Genomic DNA, 14,974 nt, shown 5'->3' with positions numbered 1-14,974 from the left:
CAGTGGATGCTTCTTCAGCTGTGGCTTGCCTGAATGGTTTGGGATTTCATTATAGTTGTAATAATCTTTCTTTAAAAATTCTGAGTTCTCAAACTCCTTCCTGTTGTGTTTATGCAAATAAGGTAAATTAGTTATTTTCTCGTCGTTCCGTTTTCCCTACTGGTGTCCGTAACAAAATTGTATTTAAAAAATGAGACTTGGCTGCAATCTCAAAATTCCTCGCAAAATTCCTTAAATCTGCAATTTTTCATGCAATCGCCAGAAACTAGGGTCCTTAGACATGGCACTTACTGCTTTCTGCTTGTTGAGAATCCTTGATATTGATTCATTTCCACTTGGAGGAGTTGAGTTGAGCACTGTGCACTGTGTTTTAGAGCTAAACAGGATCTGGTAGTTTTGGCCAGTTGGTGCTTACTATGTGTCGTGCTTTAAGCTTATTGCATGTGTTGCAGTTTTGGCCAGTTGGTGCTTACAATGTGTCATGCTTTAAACGTTATTGCATGTGCTGTGCACCTTTGTTTAAGGCTCCAGACATGCTGGAGTAGAAGATTGGAGGCTAGTGAATTGCTTTGGAAAGGAAAATGGGAGAAGTAAGGGACTCTTGAAGAGAGCACCGCTGTCGAGAAACAGAGATGAGAGGATGACATTCTACTTGAAACAAAAAGACAAAATGGACATGGGCAGGATATGTAATACTGAGAACAGATAACTTATGGTCTCTTAGGGTAACTGAGTGGATTCCAAGAGAAGATAGATGCAATTGGGCTTAGCGGAAAGTCAGGTGGGCAGATGAAGGTTGGAATGGTTGCAGGAATGAGATGACTGCAGCTGGCGCAGGGAAGTGTTGATTTTATCGCAGTGCTAGAGGCCTTTGTCCTGCAGTGGACGTAACTTGGCTGTTGGTGATGATGATTGTCGTTCTTGAAGCATATTGTATGTATAGTGCACCTTTCTTGTTGTGTTCATATCTTTAGGCTGCAAACATGCTTCAGGCTATTTGTGAGCTGTTGTGTTCAGTCTGGGCCATCTTTTTCTCTTTGCATCTTTTGAATTGCAGGACAGACAAGCTGCTGCTCGATGTTTGTGTGGCAGTCGAGAAGAGCTACTTCTACGGCAGCCTGTGGAAGTGCATTCTCTGCAACCCAGGCATCCGTCAGGCGGCTATCAACTTCATTGTCTCCCATTACAACCGGCGGCTTAGCATGGAAGACCAGCTGCATGTCATCGGAACAGACATTGATTGCATGGTGTGTATATCACTCTCACTAGTGTTTTCTCCTTGCCGTTGCTTACAGCAGTGGGAATTAGCCTCCGCAAGTGCTCGTCATTGATTCTTTCTTTTTGTTTTCACATACCACGTGTGTATATATTGCTTACCCTATAGCTGCCACATAGAATTGCACTCAGTAGCCACTGCAAAGCCACCTTGGAAGTAGGTATTTAGCAGAATCTCTGGAAGGTACAGTTGAGCCCACTTACAATGTCCACACTTGTAATGAACACTCAGTTAACACAAAGACAAAGAACACACTGTACATTAGGGCTTTGACTTGAGTTCTCAGATAGAATGAACGTCCGTGGACACAAAACTCTGTTACAGCAAACACGTGGGTGCCAAAATTCGCATGCCGGGGCACACTGCATGGCCTTCATCACAGTCCTACATGACCACTGATCGATATTGCTTTTGGTTTTAGTGCAAAGACCATGAAGATGACAGATTATGTGAAGAAAAGTTGAAGAAAGTCTGGCACTTGTGCACAACATCAATTCGCTTTTGCTCACTTGGGGGGTCACTTTAAGGCACGCCCACTTCAGGAAATGGTCTCATGTCACATATGAGGAGTGGCAAGCTCATGGTTTTTCAGTGGTACATGCCTTCCCCTTCAGAAACGAGACCCCCAGAATCTTTTTATGATGATGGGTCATAAAAACAGATGTTATTGTGCCTGAGCAGAACCACGGAAAGAGAGACAGTCTCATCCTGAGTTTAAGCGCATTCATCAGTTGCACACAGTTATTGCTTGCACCACGTGCTACGATCACCTATTAGAACTCAGGTGAAACTTTACCAGCTGAAAAACCTCGGGCATCTACTTCATCAAATCTGTCTTCTCATATGGCTTTTGATGAAGGGCAGATAGGTGGTTTCGCCCCAAGGGTATTAGCGCTGCGTAGCTTCTCAAAAAGACCTCTTCTTGCACTGTATCCATACTAAGTTTACTAAGTGCCCCTGCACTTTATTTAGCCCCAAAATTGACTCGCTGCGAGTAAACCCGGCACGGCGTAGAACATTTTTTATGCACAGTGCAAAATCCGGCTATCGCTGCACCGGCCTGCAGTGTTGGCATGATCTCCCACTAAAAGCTTTCTTCAGTTAGCACTTGGCAAATACGGCATCCTGACGAAACCTAAGTACTGTATAGACACTGTATAGACACCCTATTTGCAGGCATAGGTTTTACATTTGATGGATATTTGTGCCATAATCTAAAATGGCCTTCGACAGTGTGACTCACTGGGCCCAAACACTGTGGAGATTTGATCTATGCGAGGCCTGCACCCAGCTAGCTAGGCCTACAAGTTATGCATAGCTTCCACGTGTGGTGTACGGCAACGGGTTTTGATACCTGCACAGCACAGAGGAGGCTCCATACAGGAATGATGAGCAAGGTGTGTTCATTAAACACTAATTACTCACTCTACAATGTGAGGGTGGCTGTAGAGATGAACCTATAGCAGCGCCCCTTGGGAAGCCGCTTGACCACGGCTTCCACTGCGTGGAGTATACCACTTTTGTCCCCGATAGTACATGTTCAGAAGGGTGTGCACTAATGCCCGCTGTACAATTTGTCTTGTAGGTGCAGCTCCTGAAGCCTTCATAAATGCTCAGCATTTGTGCCAAAGGGTTGACAAAATCCTCACCGTGTGTTCCCCTTTCTGACCACAGGTGCAAGCCCTGTGTGCTTCACTTCAGGACTCAAGCATCCTGGTGCAGAGGAGCACACTGGAACTTCTCCTTTTGGGCTTCCCCTTGCATAACTGCCAGTTAGTGCATGCGGACCGTGTGCGGGTCTGCACAGCAGCGGTTGGTGTCTTACTAAGGAGGGACATGTCTCTCAATCGGTGTGTAAACCACATTGTTCTTCACTGGTTTTCAGTGTTTTTCTTTCTTTTTTTAGTTAATTTGTGCTGTAGTATTGTCAGTCGTGCACTTTACCATATGCTTTCATGGACGACTGACAAGTGTTCGGATAGCAGTTAAAGGAGTTTTGTACACGTGCTTTGTGTTCCCAAATACTGCTTTTGAGGGTCATTGCTTGGCAGCTTCGCACCTTTTTTTTTTTCTTGGGCTTTTGTGGGAGTGGTCAGGCTGCACTCTTTCCTTTTTATTTTATTTAGTTTCATGTCCATTGACGCATGAACACATGGAGCTTTGACACTCATGGACTTTTTGGCATCCACAGTTTCATGTCCAGACACAGCAGCGGTCATAGCGCCAAGTTGGCCTACAATAAAAAGCACCCTTGCTTTTAAAAGCATTACACCACGTACATGGCCACATACCATATTTACTCACGTAATTTACGCCCTGGCGTAATTTTTGCACCCCCAGTTTATTACCTGTTTCTAAAACAAAAACTTTTCCTAGCTCGTTTTACGCCAGCATGCACGCAGATGCTCAAGGCAAGCCTAGGAAGATCAGCGTGGGCACGTCGCCATGTGCAGCTGCAAGGGGCCAACTATGCGCCATTTACCTGGCTCGCTCACACTGGCAGTCGCTTTCTCAGGCGAACAGTTGCGGGCGCCCCGGAATCCAAAACTACCGAACCATTTGCTGTTCAGTTTGATGCTAGTAAGCTGGGCCGCATGCAAGGGCACCGTTTTACCGCCTGTTATCTCTATTTGCTTCTGACTGCTTGCATCGTGATTGTATTGTTGCGCACTTATTGCTTTGAGCTGCTCACGTATTGTCATGCCATCCTGCAGGGAACTACATAACGTAGGGTGGGGCGGAAGGGGACATGCGTCTTATATTTGGAGTCAACTATATTTTGGCTAGCGAGGCGTCTGAGTTGGGGTGTCGATGTATAGACTGTATACGGCATATATTGCGCGTTATGACCTTTGTGGAATTTTTTAGGATATGTTCACAAAATTGCACTTAATTTGCACGCTCGCTTCTTGAAGCCTTAATAAAGAAAAAAATGCACAAATTACGCAAGTAAATATGGTATGTACCGCATAGACTGCCGTACAGGTGGGAAGATATGTTGTCCATGCTTTCTAGGTTTGCATGGAAGAAGGAGAGGAAGAAGTTGTAGTAGACAATGATGAAGAAGGTAACCTTGATAGAATGCATGTGTTCCTATGGGAGCTGCCATAAGCAGAAAATAACCTCAACAAAGTACAAGGACTTCATATTGAAGCTCCCATTCTAATACGTGTACATGTGCCTTTATTTTGTCAGAGTGTAAAAATCCTGCCCATCATCAGATCAATCATTCATGGAGGCATCTGTTGCATCCATCAACCTTGCACCACCACCCCCCCACCAAAAAAAAAGGGGAAAAAAATGAGATTAAGCAATGGGGGGACAGTGCTCAAATGAAAGTATATTTTAAGTATTGTTTGTTCAAGCCTTGGAATCTCTTTTTCCTACCACATTTGCTTACGATAGTGCATTGTCACATACTATTCCTTTGAAATTTAACATCAGTTACTTTGGGGTTCCTGTCTTAACTTGGCTCACTGTGTTTATACATCAGTTTCTGCACATTTCACAACTTTTTACTTGAATCCTGCAAATCTGAATGTTGTGGATTTGTAGTAATGTCCATTCTTTCAATACCACTAGGCGACTGTTTGCCTGGCTGTTTGGAAGTGAGGGAATGTCAACTGTCAGCGTCGTCGCATCTTCCGAGCCTGTGGAGCAGTCTACTTCTCCCGTCCCCGAGTCACCGGAGCCCACAATGGCAACTTACTTTCACATGCACTCGAGTAACCTTCTCTTAGAAGCCATCAAGTGCTTATTCAGTGTAAGTCTGCTAGTTTTCATCTTAGTCTGTTTTTTCCAGTTCCCAAGGTACCCGAGTAGCTTTCTCAATTTTTTTTTTTTTTTTTATCATGGTTGCTCTGTGCATTTGAGGACCTGCAAAGTGATTAGACAGCAATACTTTTTTTTTATTTGCACCTACTGCCGTCTCAATTCTGACACATTACAGGGTGGACATGTTTGTAGGCATACACGCAAGCAGAAATCTGAGTACAGTAGAACCTGAATTATGTGACTTTCAGGGGCTCGCACAAAACTCGTATAATCCTGGTGTCATATAATCAGAAATCTCGTTGAATTGGTGCTTTCATGTAATAAATGCATCCACTACTCTCTGGCTGTGAAAATTCTTTTTCCCACGCATTATATAGCACCCATTTTTGTTCTGTTAGAATTAGTTCCGGCACTGCACTTCCAGGCCTTTTGGCAGCGAAAAGGCAGCTTTAGCCAAAGCATGCGTGCACTGTCGTCACTGCATGCTAAGTAGGCGTCACGAGCGCGGATGTGACAAACAGCGTAACGTCCTGCAAAATACTTCCATTTCGTATACGGAAGCATGCATTTGCTATTCTAAATCTGTCTAGTGTGCCCAGGTGTGCATAGCTAACTGATGACCTTGTGTATCTGCTGTGAAATATTTGTTTGCTGCTTCCATGAAACCTTGAATTAGGATGAAAGGTGCGGTCTCATTATAGTGGGCATTACTTATACACGCTTGCAGCCTTCAACGTCAAGGTCACCTGTTCTCAGCAGCAATTTTTCAGTCTTCTGGCCTTACAGGATCCTTGTGAGCCTCATAGACAAGCCTGAAACAAGCTTTATACTTGACGACATTCTCATCGATGTATTCAGGTCAGTGTTCTTTTGTGGTATTTTTTTTAAAGTTGCACCCTAGGGTTCATTTTGCCTCCCCCCCCCACACACACACACACACACACACACACACGCCCTTCTTTTTTTTTTTTTTTCTGGAGCTTGGGCACAATTTGTCTAGAATGCAGCTTATTGTTATGTAGTCATTTAGCACAACTAGACTTGATATAAGTTTGAAAGAGCTCTCAGGTTCATGCAGTAAGCACTCTCAAGTGTGAGCAACATTGGATTCCTTAAACACTCTTACGGCAAATATTTGCACTGGTGTTGTGAACATCTACATGTGAACATCTACAGCCTTTCACCTCAGGTTGCGTTGAATAGTAGAAAGTATCTCTTTGCAGATAGCATTCCCATGTGCAATGTGCGATTTTTCAGTTTTAACATTTCAGATGGCCAAAAGTTTTGTTTATGAATTATGGACACTGTGCTAGAAAAAAAAAATTGCTGCTTTGCCAAGCAGCAAATACTGTGCGAGAGCAAGCTTTTGCAGGTGGACACCACTCCACATACCTGAAAGTAGGATTGAGGTGTCCACTGACCCAGGGAGCCAGTTATGCTCTCTTCCTTTTTTTCAAAATCAACGGAGTCTACAATGTTGTTGATGCCAACATCAGTGAGCATTGGCAACCTGTATCTCCAGTGCCACGCTTCTGCCAAAACATGGTCAGCGGAAACGGTGCACATCTCTCTTTCACTACCACGACTATACACGGGCAGGGGCACTTTATTTTTCGTTCCTTGCATAGTCCCACAATAATTTTTTTCACTACCACTACGTTGCACAAAGTGCATTGAGATGTCCACTGACCCGGGGAGCCAGTTATGCGTGTTTCCTTTCCTTTCATGACTTTTGCGTACAGATGGAAATTGAAGACAACGATGTGCAATGCACAGCTCGATGGTGTGACAGTTTAGCACGAGGCATGGTCGGTTGCGGTGATGGCATAGTACTTTCGATCATTGGTCAGTGAGGCTGATCTGTTTTGCTGCCGCGTGTCCGTAACCCAGTTGTGAAAATAATTTTATTTCTGCAGGTATCTGAGAGGCTTCAGACACACCTCACCTTTTTCAGGAGTGGTCGTGAAATAGTGCTTTCACGTGCTAAAAAATATTGCTTTCAGCAGTATGGAATCGGGTCTCACTTTTTGGTTTCTATGTAGTGGTAGTGGCTGCAACTTGATTATTTGCATCTTCTGATCTTCTCCCATTCCAAACATCAGGTCACTCTACATTGAGTGCAATTTGGGAACAGTGACCAAGTCCCACCAAGAGAAGCAGGCCAATCGGAGCAACTTTGAGCTGATCAAGACTGCCAACCTGCTGTTCAGCTCCCTGGAGCCGAACTACCTTTGGGACTACGTGCACAAGTGCTTCCAGGGCGCTTGCGAGCGTGCTTCGTTGTCGGCAAGTCGTGGAGCTACCGTGGCCAAGTGCAGCGAGGAGAGCAAGGTGGCCCCCGTTGGTTCTGGGCCGCCGTCTCTGCTCGAAGTCTGTGTCCTCTCGGAGTTCCTGCTTGAAGTCATTTCACTGGTAAGCATTTCTTATTTATGCCAGCCTCCATTCCTCGTTGAAGCGCGTAACCCGAGGTAGCCAGTTGGGTCTCCATGGGTTCTCATAGCCAAATTCCAGGTACCGTATTTACACGATTGTAAGCCGACTCGATTGTAAGTCGAACACCCCCCATATTTTGTTTCAGGCAAAAAAAAAAAAAAAGTTGGAGGTCGTTTAAGTTTGCCCTTTTAATAATAGAACGCGATAGCATTATCCTGCAGCCGCCACTTATTGCCAGCCACTATCCGCTGCCGCGCACAGGCGTGCCCGTGGGCACATTCCGAAACAAAAATGTATTAGTCACTGAACTACTCGTCCACACTTGTGCCATCGTCCTTCCTAGCACTGCCGTCATGATTGCTGCTGCAGTCCCACAGTTTGTCGTTCTAACATTGTTGTGCAGCGAAATCCCGCACTTCGCAAACAGCCACATCATGACATTGCGTGGAACAGCTGAAAATTTTGCCTCGCTGCAGCTGGCACACCTGTATCGCTTGTCGCGAATGTTGAACTTGCGGCCCGGCGCACAGTTGTTCGTTTCTCTGGCGCGAAGGATGACAGCCACCTTGAATGTAGCTGTGAACGAGCGCTGGTCGCTTACTGGACTGGGAGCACGAATGACGAAGCACTACATTAAACACTTGTGAAACGCAGCCGGCAGTAGTCAAATGCATCAGAGCCAAAGAGAAACTATGCGTGAGCGGAGTCGGCTCTTCCACCAGCTACAGACACTCTCCGGTGCCGCTGTGGCTTAGAGTGGCGGTGCCGCTGCGATTGAAACAGCGGCCCTTCCATCAACTACTGATGATCCCTTGAGCGCCGAGTGCGCAGTTGAAAGTATCAAAAAAACTCTGGCGACGCCTATTAAAAGTAGAACGCGAATGCGTTATCCGGCTGCCACTGCTTCTCAGCAGCCGCAATCTGCAGCCTGTGGGGAGTGGAGGGGCGGGGAGTTGACGGTTAGCTGATTATCAACGCCGCCATCGGCCGCCGCACGCGGGTAGCGGATACCGGTTTTGCGCTTTGACATAGCAACTGCTCAAGCCCAGCACCAAGAGCGATGTGACGCACGAAAAATGCAACCATGCTGTAGCATGCCTGATATATCATTTATCCCGCCTTTATTCATGGTGTTATGCTTTGGTTTCTATTGTAAGTCAACCCCCCCCCCCCCCCTTTTGGATTTTCAAATTTTAAAAAAATTGGTCGACTTACAACTGTGTAAATACGGTATTCAGGCGTTTTCGAGTATGTGCAGATAGTGATGCTGTCGCAGAGGAAGATAAATCTTGTACATTTATGTGTAAAATCAAGGCAAGATTTATTTTTTTAAGAAGGCTGTCGATATCACATTTCTGTTCTATTTTGCAATCTACCTGTTTCTGTGTGTGCCTTTTTATGTGCTCACTTGTGGTCACGGAGTATGTGACACTCCTTTGATATTAGAATTTTAAGAACATCACAAAAATCATTAATTTCTTCTGTCTCCCACCATCCTGTCTAGTGTATGACAGTTCAGAGCTTGTGTTTTGTCACAGCGCTTAGAATTTTTTTACTAGTGACGAGGTAAAAGAGTCTTCCCCTTCGGTCAGTTCATGTTCTGCGTTGCTTTGGAGACTGTAGGTTCTTGAGAGTTCGGTGGTTCGTTACCTTATAAACTCGTGTAATGGCCGCAACTTTTTTTTTCTAAATTCGGGTGTGAATTGTGAAGGTGCAGCCAATACACGAATTAAAGATAAATGTATAACCATGTTTTTTCTCAGTTATCTAGTCCAAAACAAGGGGTGCTGCCCAAACACGGGTGTAGCCCTTAAACGAGATTAGTATACAGTGTTCTAGAGACTATTAGATACTAGTTCTGCAGTTTTTTTATATTGATGTTGCCAGTTGCCAGTTCAGCTGTTCATTTTGTGAGCATCTCTGTTTCATCATATTCTGGGTAATGCGCCATTTTTTTTGCTCATTCAGAGATAGGTAGATTAGTAGTAGATACACACATACATGTATGCAATTTTTTTATGTGCTTGTCTCTTCTCAGGACACCTATGTGGAAACTGAGAACCTCCCTGCGCTGCTGCTGAAAGTGGCCAAAGACCTGGAACACTACTGCAGGGCACTCTCACCTGAAGAGCTCAACGGTGCTCTGCTTCTTTGTTCGCGGCTGCTGTCCAAGGTCCAGCCTACGTTGCAGCCCAACACGTGTAGTGAGCCACCTTCCTCCCTTATTGAGTCGTCGCACTTAACGAGCCGCCAGCGGACGTCATCGGAGAAGCAGTCGGCATCCTGTGAAGAAGAGCTGTCTCTGGCAAATCTCATCACAAGTTGTGTGGCGTCCTTCCAGCAGCTCTTTCTGCGCTTTGTGGAGCTCTGGGTACTCGTTGATGCTGGCGCCAGCCTCCGCCAGTTTGGCACTGCACTGATCTCCAAAAGGGCAAAAAAAGGCAAGAGGAGTTTAGTAGTAGTAGTAGTAGTAGTATACAACGCCATTATTTCATTGCTTAGGGCATCGAGGTTTTAGAGTAGCATATCTTGCCAGGAAAGCACCTTTTCCTCCCTTGGTATCATGTACAATTAAATATTGTGAAGGGACCACTCATTAGTTTTCTCATTTATACTAAGCATGTGCTAATAGTGAATCGTCTGTTCGAAGCGAACACTAAGCAAATAGTTATTTTGTTCAAATAGTTTCAAAGCGAAGCGAATATTTTCGTATCAAAGCTAATGTACGGACTCAAAATGTATTGGCAAAAAAAAATGATGCAATTCATTAGAGCTCAACAGCACATGCCGAAAGACGTACTTTGCAGAATTCACTAAGGCAACTGCCGAAATGTACGGGGTCACTCTGCGTCCAGCCGGCCTTCCGTGCCAGCTACACGCAGGTGTTACTCGTACGCGACACGTTTTCCCAACCCATGGCGCAGAGTCGCAGCCACGGCAGGTCCGGATGAAACAGGCAACAGCAGGGCACACTAGGAAATAGTTTGTTATCCTAATGCGAGGCAAAGCACACTGCGGAAGAATGTTCCATCCAAAAAATAGATGTTCAGTAGCTCACCCAGTCGTTGTTGTCGACCGGCGTTGGGTTCGGGGACCGGTGGGCAGCGAAGGGGTTCCTCGGGGCAGTCAAGTGTGAGCCAGCAGCGAGAGAGCGTTCCCCGCCACGAGTTCCTCCTTTTATCTCCTCGTGCATTGCCTCCCAAGGAGCAAATCATTGCTGACATGCTCAGGCATGCAACCCTCTCCGCAGTAGGCAGTGCGCTGCCGTGACGTCACATCAGTGTTGGGGGCGGGAATGAGCAGAGTCGTGGAGTGCCTTCTCTCCACATTCCCTGTAGCCAGCGCGCACGTGGAAGTCACGATCGCCGCTGGCGCGGGGGACGAGGAAGGATACCAGTACCAGTATATCCCACAAATGAAAAATTATATGTGTGTGTATATATATATATATACCGTAAAAACCGGACTATAGGTCGGACCGGAATATAGGTCGACCCCCTAACCAATTCTAAAAATGAAAAAATCTTTTTTCAATGGGAAAACTACCGAAAGACATCCTTACTTTGAAACAAATGCGACTCGAGAGGTTGCACAATGGTGACAGTATTTAATTTCATTTAAATGCTGCTTGTATGTACACCCGGCAAATTTTTTAACAATATCGCGCACCAATCGGCCCGCGTGTTTGTTTCTGGCACAGGCAAGTACGGCGCCGTAGAGCAAAGCCCTCCTCTTCACGAATCGCCGCAACCAGGATGGCGAGCCTTTGAATTGCGCCCTCGTGAGTCTAGAGGCACGCGTGATCTCTGCCGCTTTCACGCGGATGCATTCGGCAGTCACAGGCAGCGATCTTGCTCGCAGCGCAACGTTTCCTTCCTATTCTCAATACACTACGGTCTGCCCACGAAATGTTTTCTTCTGGTTGCTGCAAGTTGTAATACGCAGCTTCTGCCTCCGCCAGTACTGAATGCTCTTATCGGATACTCCAAATTCGCGCTGTGCCGCCAGGTTCCCGTGAGCTTCCTCGTACTAAATCGTGTTTTTCGTGAAGGCGACGGTAAACTGCCGTTAGCTTCCGCTTTGCATCTACTGAAACGCAAAATGGCGGCACTGCTGCTGATGGCGATGGTGACAGAGGCTGTTGACTTCAGCCACCCATTGTTGCAAGACTTCCGTATTTTTTCCGCCAATGACCGGTATATAAGACGGGGGTCGACTTTTCACCATGGTTTTTTGAAAAAAAGTTCGACCTATATTCCGGTTTTTACGGTATATCCCACAAATGAAAAACTTGCGTTAGGCAATGTTCAAACTGCAGCAAGCCAAAATGCATGCTCAAAGCATCATAGTCTCAAGCCCTTAGCATGCAATTCTTTACATGCTGCTGATTTTAAATATAAAATTTGCTGACAAATTTTTCAGATTCTTCGCATCTGATGCCGCTATTTCTCCAATCTCACTAGTTTTGCACACAGTCACATGACCCCACTGCGCATGCGTGATCATGCATTCGCATTCGTGCTCCAGTCGAAGGAGGCTATGGACAGAGTCGTCCGTCATGCGAAACTCTGAAGATGTTAGCTATGGCACCACAGGCACACCGGAAGTGGCTCGCGGCACACCGCCTTATGCCAATCAGAGGACGCTAATTTAATAACGGACATGGTCCGCTTGTGGTGGTTTTACTTGTGTGCTGATTGGACTTTTGTACAGATGTTGCTAAAGAGTTACAACAGTGTTAGGTGTCTTACCTTTACATTTTAATAATCCACGGGTGTATGCTCACCATTTGCCTAGCTACTTTATGACAGTAATGCCAGGTGAAAGAATTCATTTTTTTCTTTTCTTTTCTTTTTGCCTTTTGTGTGCCAGATGACAGAGAGAAAGAACTGCATGGACTGCTTCAGCAGTGCTTGCTTCAGGAGGAAGGGGGAGATCCCTACCAAAGCATTGAACTGCCAGTCGTGCCCCCTCGGCCGTCGGAGCACACGGAGGTTCCGCAGATCAAGCTGGATGCTCAGCCGGGTTTCTCCAGTCTGAAGGACACGTATGCTGCCCTCTGCCAGCTGCTTGTGGAGTTGTCTTCATTTCCAGCTACTCTGTGGACACTGAAAGCCATCTACTTCAACGAAGGCTCTCCGCGTAAGTGCCGATTGTGTAAGGGACCCAAGACAATGCACTTCATTTGGCGGTGTCATCGTTGATCTTAACATTTCGCCCAAAGCTGAAAAACCTCAAAACTTTTGCTACGGTTGCACATTTGGCCACGAGCTTGAACAATGGGAAGCATGAATAAGGAGAAAAATTACCAGGGCACGGTTATGTATGCGTGTATAGTGCGCTAGTCTAAGCTGCAGGATGTAATCGTGAGCCAAGCATGCATTCAATTTCACACCAGAAGTGTTGAGCTTTTGGCACTAGTGGGCATGGTAGTGTACAGGGACTGTTCAGGAACACTATGTTGTGTGACTTCCCTTAAGTAAATAGCAGTGAGGGAAGCTACAATACCGTATAAACGCGTGTAAGGGCCGCACTTTTTTTTTCCAGATTTGCCCGTACACGCAATTTGCAAAAACAAATAAAAATAAGTAGAAAAACACCAATCAGGAAGTTAGCGGCATTTGTTCTACGTTCAATCGCCACTCGCAGTGTATTCCGACTGAGCTGGTGCTGTGCTCCGGTGCACACTCATCCCACGAAAAGTCATGCAGCACGTCCGCTGTCAACGCGTAGCCTTAGTTCCGTGCTTTCACCACTTAGCAAAGCAGCTTTTCTTCCAGTTCGGGAAACTTGCACGGCTTGCCTCGGAAAGCACACTTTTTGCAGCTAGTATTCCTCAATGCATCCTTTTGGTTGCACCATCATCGGACGCACTTCTCAGCCACGTCAAATTTCCTGCCCGCCGCGCACTTGTCGTGTTGGACAGCAAACTCCCAACCGTGTAGCAATTAAGGTGCTTGCCCATCGTGCTAAAACTGCAATGCGCGGCGGCAGCACGCGAAAGCCACAACTACGATGAACCACAACTCTCGTGCCTTTGACAGCCACAAAACGCTGGAGCTGGTGATACTGATGCCGATATGGATAGCAGGAGCTCGCGGCGGAGGAAGAAGTTGATGATGATGATCATGAGTCGCGGCCTCTGGCGCCATCCGTGGGCAGCACCTGTAAGTTCCTGTGCACATGCGTCGCCTCCGCGATCAAGCGCGCAGTTGCTCGCAGCCGGAGCTGATCGCGGAGGCCACGGCGTGTGCATTTCGAAGGCTATTCCCGCGTGGGTCCTGTGGAAAGCTTGGGTGCGGCCCATACACGGATCCGGACCTTACAAGCATTTATACGGTAGTTGTCTAGCAGCTAGAGTAGGGTAACTACTAGCTCTTGACCATCCAATCATTTTGCATAATCTGTGCTGAGGCTGCTGATTTCTCGAATTACATGAACATTGCGAGTACTACATGTTGAAGATAACGAAGAAATCATTTTTGTACAGATACATAATTGCGAATGAAGTCATAACTGGTCACCAAGTGTCATTTTACACTGGTGGTCTGACATGCTCACAGAAGCATACTGTGGTTTGGAGAGCACACACACATAGTGCTCTAGCTCAACTGCTGGAATTGAGCACTAAATAGCTTTAAGTGGACAGCAGACAAAGATGGAGGAGCAGCCTTGAGCAAGCTTTGCTTCCTTGTACCAGGTGCAAAACATGGTAATAGTTGCACAAATGAAAATCTGATAATTGTAAAATTGTTGCCCTGCCATGACATGAAAATATGAACCAACTGACATCCAAAGCAAATGTCTTGTTGGAGGAGCACCTAGTTTTGCTAGCTCAATATTATTAATTGCTTGCACTGGCAGCAGTGAAGCGACAGGTGACAAACGACGGTGGATTGCTTAAACTGGTGGACTTATGCTTGAGCACTGCCAACAGGTAGTGCTATATGTCAAGCGCATTGGTGGACGATGATTTCATTCACTGAAGTGAATTCAGGGATTCAACGTTATATGGGCATCTTTCGCATTTCGTCTCCATCGAAACACTACCCTGCAGCCGGGATTGAACGCAGGTACTCCAGCTCAACAGCTGAGCACCCTAATCACTGAGCCACCACATCATCTCACACATGCTGCACATGCAATGGGCAACAGACCTGACACATTTGCTGCCCTTCTTGGGACTTTTGTTGCGCAGACTGCCCCGACGAGGAGCTCCTTCCCAGCTGGTTGCAGCAGCTACTGATGCTGTCTTGCTTTGTGGAGGACCGCGACCTTCTGCTCCTGACCCTCGCCGCTCTGCTCGATTTGCTTGGCCTTGCCAGGACAGCAGCTGTGGCCCTGGAGCCTTCTTTAAGAGACGGAAGCCGCGCGCTCTCTCCGGGTAGCCAGGTGAGCTGCAGTGGAGCACATTACGCAGTGGTGCTGAAAGAATATAAAATATGCCACACTTCCTGAAAAAAGTAACCTTTATTTTTGCTCTTATAAATA

General features: G+C 46.3%; 1 protein-coding gene across 1 annotated transcript in view; it reads left to right on the top strand.

Moving 5' to 3' along the window:
* Positions 1 to 14,974, top strand: part of LOC144098499 (protein DOP1A) — a 67,051-nt gene that overhangs the window by 7,407 nt on the left and 44,670 nt on the right. The window contains 8 exon segments of the mRNA XM_077631186.1: positions 1,058 to 1,247; positions 2,951 to 3,126; positions 4,859 to 5,039; positions 5,778 to 5,908; positions 7,153 to 7,462; positions 9,522 to 9,924; positions 12,356 to 12,625; positions 14,682 to 14,875. Coding sequence (XP_077487312.1) covers positions 1,058 to 1,247; positions 2,951 to 3,126; positions 4,859 to 5,039; positions 5,778 to 5,908; positions 7,153 to 7,462; positions 9,522 to 9,924; positions 12,356 to 12,625; positions 14,682 to 14,875 — 1,855 coding nt within the window.

This window comes from Amblyomma americanum, chromosome 7 (genome assembly GCF_052857255.1).
Source record: "Amblyomma americanum isolate KBUSLIRL-KWMA chromosome 7, ASM5285725v1, whole genome shotgun sequence".
Classification (NCBI taxonomy): domain Eukaryota; kingdom Metazoa; phylum Arthropoda; class Arachnida; order Ixodida; family Ixodidae; genus Amblyomma; species Amblyomma americanum.
This window is presented reverse-complemented; position numbering and strand designations above follow the sequence as displayed.